This window comes from Sardina pilchardus, chromosome 15, assembly GCF_963854185.1.
Source record: "Sardina pilchardus chromosome 15, fSarPil1.1, whole genome shotgun sequence".
Classification (NCBI taxonomy): Eukaryota; Metazoa; Chordata; class Actinopteri; order Clupeiformes; family Clupeidae; genus Sardina; species Sardina pilchardus.
In genome coordinates, this window is record NC_085008.1 from 6212099 (window position 1) to 6214598 (window position 2500).

Consider the following 2500-nt stretch of genomic DNA (forward strand, 5'->3'; position numbering starts at 1 on the left):
ATGAATTCATTTTATTTGAATGACTAATGATTCAACTTATTTTAGCAGAACCCCAAAAGACAATAGTCAGTTAAGTGTGTTTGTGGACACCTCATTCCACGATCAGAATGTATGAAAACTTGACCCCAGGGTCTTGATCATTAGCGAGCTTGTTTGGGCCAGATCAAAGTTTTTCAGTCAGCTGGGCGGCCCATTCATTAAACCCTGAGTGTGGAGAGTGGGGTTGGCAGCGGGTCCACTGGGCATACTCACTCTGGGGGCACTGGCTGAGCGGCACCTGCTCGATGCGGGTGTTGTTGCGACAGGCGGACACCTCCAGCTGGCACTGGTTCTGGTAGAGCTGGCCGTCGGAGCCGCACACGGGCTCGCCGTCGTAGCCGCAGTCCCGGTAGCAGGTGCAGCGCTCGAAGCGCTCCTCCTCGTCGGGGCAGCCCATCACGCTGTTGCACGAGCTGCCCTGGGCAAAGCCTGACGGGAGAGCAAAGCAGGAGTCAGCCGGGAGGAATGCATCAGGGGTCCTGTACCACTCATGCAGGTACAGGGGGAGAGGACTCAACTGAACTCTATGGAGAGGACCCTACTCATATACAATGGCCGGGTTTCCCAGATTCGTTAAGAAGCTCTAAGAAGTAGAAGAAGTGCTAAGAACTTCTTAGGAGCGTTCTTAGGACGTTCTTAGAGCGCTCCTAAGAAGTTCTTAGCACTTAAGAGCTTCTTAACAAATCTGGGAAACCCGGCCAATATGATTATATCATAATAGGCTAGCAGAGCAAGACATGACTGGAGATATTGGAGAGGGTGGCGTGAGTACTTATTAGTTAAGATATGGAGACAAGTCTGGGAGGTCTCTGCACCACTGTTTCTGTTTGTGTTTGAGGGTCTGTGGGTCTACACAGCATCCCATAATACTCAAATATCTACATCTGGCTAAAATCTACCCACAGGACCCACTGGAAACAAACATAGTGTTGCCTGTGCCACAAAAAGTGTCTGGATTAACATGCAATGTATGGATCAGGATTTAGCCAGTGCTTGGAGGATGTCTTCTGTGTGATGTCTTATGTGTAGGGAGATGTCGGGAGTAACTCTGTAGTCTCTGCACCTGTCCACTGGTTACTGGAGCTCTCCACCTCGTTACAGGTGGGGCCGTCACACAGCTCCCGAGCCAGAGGGCTGCTCTCACTCACGTTGTAGAAACGGATCGCCTCGAATGCTGCAACACACACACACACACACACACACACACATAAACACGAACACACACACACAAAAACCAAGTAAGAAATATTTCTAACAGAACTGAACATCCTAGCATAACGCTAACGCTAACAATTCTGAATAGATCAATGCAATGGCATACAGCTAACCCTTTTTAAGGACACACCATCTGTATCATAATATTTTCCAAAATCTTGCAAAACCATGTGCTGTCAGAGAGCATTCCTTCCGAATGGAAATCATTTCTCACATCACTAGGTCGCACTATGGCATGCCATCACTCTCAACGAGACAGTTGCTTTTTCGCTGCCAAGACCAACATTTGGACATGCCTCTGCCACCCCCTAACATAAGCACTTAGTGCAGAGTTAGAGCTGCAACTGTCAAACCAAAAACATTTCCAATCAGTCCGAAAGCACAATACAGCGGCCATGAGTGATTGTCTCTGATGTATTGACACATGAGTAATGTCCAGGCCCGGGGGGTCATTAATCTTCCCCCGTTCCCCCGGCTGCCTGGGAGCTGTCGGAGGGAAGGAACGCTCAGCCACGTTGGCTCGACTCTCACGCAGCGCACCTGGCTCGTAGTAGTCGTACACCTTGACGGGCACAGGTGCCGTCTTGCCCACGATGTACTCCCTCACCGCCTGGAAGGCCACACACGTCATACACTGACTGGGAATCTGATGAAAGAGAGAGAGAGAGAGAGAGAGAGAGAGAGGGAGGGAGAGAGGGGGGGAGAGGGAGGGAAAAAAAAGAGGGAGAGAAGGAGAGACGGAGAGAGGTGAGCCAAGGTAAACGGCAGGGCATGGTTTCCTGCTGTTCCCGCCAGCGAGTGCGGTGCCAGGCGTCCCGGGAGATTTGCACCTGACTTCAGCACACAGGCGAGGAAAATAAGCCCATAGACAGATGCCAGAGGGGCGGGGAGGGCGGGGGGGCGGGGGGGCGGGGGGGCACGAACACGACACGCCGTTCAACCGAATGAACCCGCTTCAAAAACAACACCACCACCCCGCCGTAAAAAAAAAAAATCCCGCTCCTTTGCTATTAAAGCTTTCATTTCAGATCAAAGTGCGCGAGAAGGCCGCGCGCCGTTAAAAAGCAGCCTTCGCGAGCCGTCCTCCGCCATTTCCATTCTGCAGCTCAATCAACTGTTTGAGTTCCCTCCGTGCGTGAGATCAAAACAAGCAAAAGGCCACAGGAGCGCTTCCAAAGTAAGCAGCCTCTCCATCCTCCTCCTGACAAGAGGAAAATAAATGCTGGAGCTGGTGCGTGTGTGTGTT

At 51.4% G+C, this 2500-nt stretch overlaps 1 protein-coding gene across 2 annotated transcripts in view; it reads right to left on the bottom strand.

Moving 5' to 3' along the window:
- The window catches only part of cpamd8 (C3 and PZP like alpha-2-macroglobulin domain containing 8), a 46015-nt gene that overhangs the window by 4772 nt on the left and 38743 nt on the right, over positions 1–2500 (bottom strand). For both annotated transcript variants that reach the window (XM_062556482.1, XM_062556481.1), the window contains exons 38-40: positions 1795–1900; positions 1103–1213; positions 253–468 (exon numbers count right to left, since the gene is read on the bottom strand). In XM_062556482.1, the coding sequence (XP_062412466.1) occupies positions 253–468; positions 1103–1213; positions 1795–1900 (433 nt within the window). The remainder of the gene's footprint in view (positions 1–252; positions 469–1102; positions 1214–1794; positions 1901–2500) is intronic.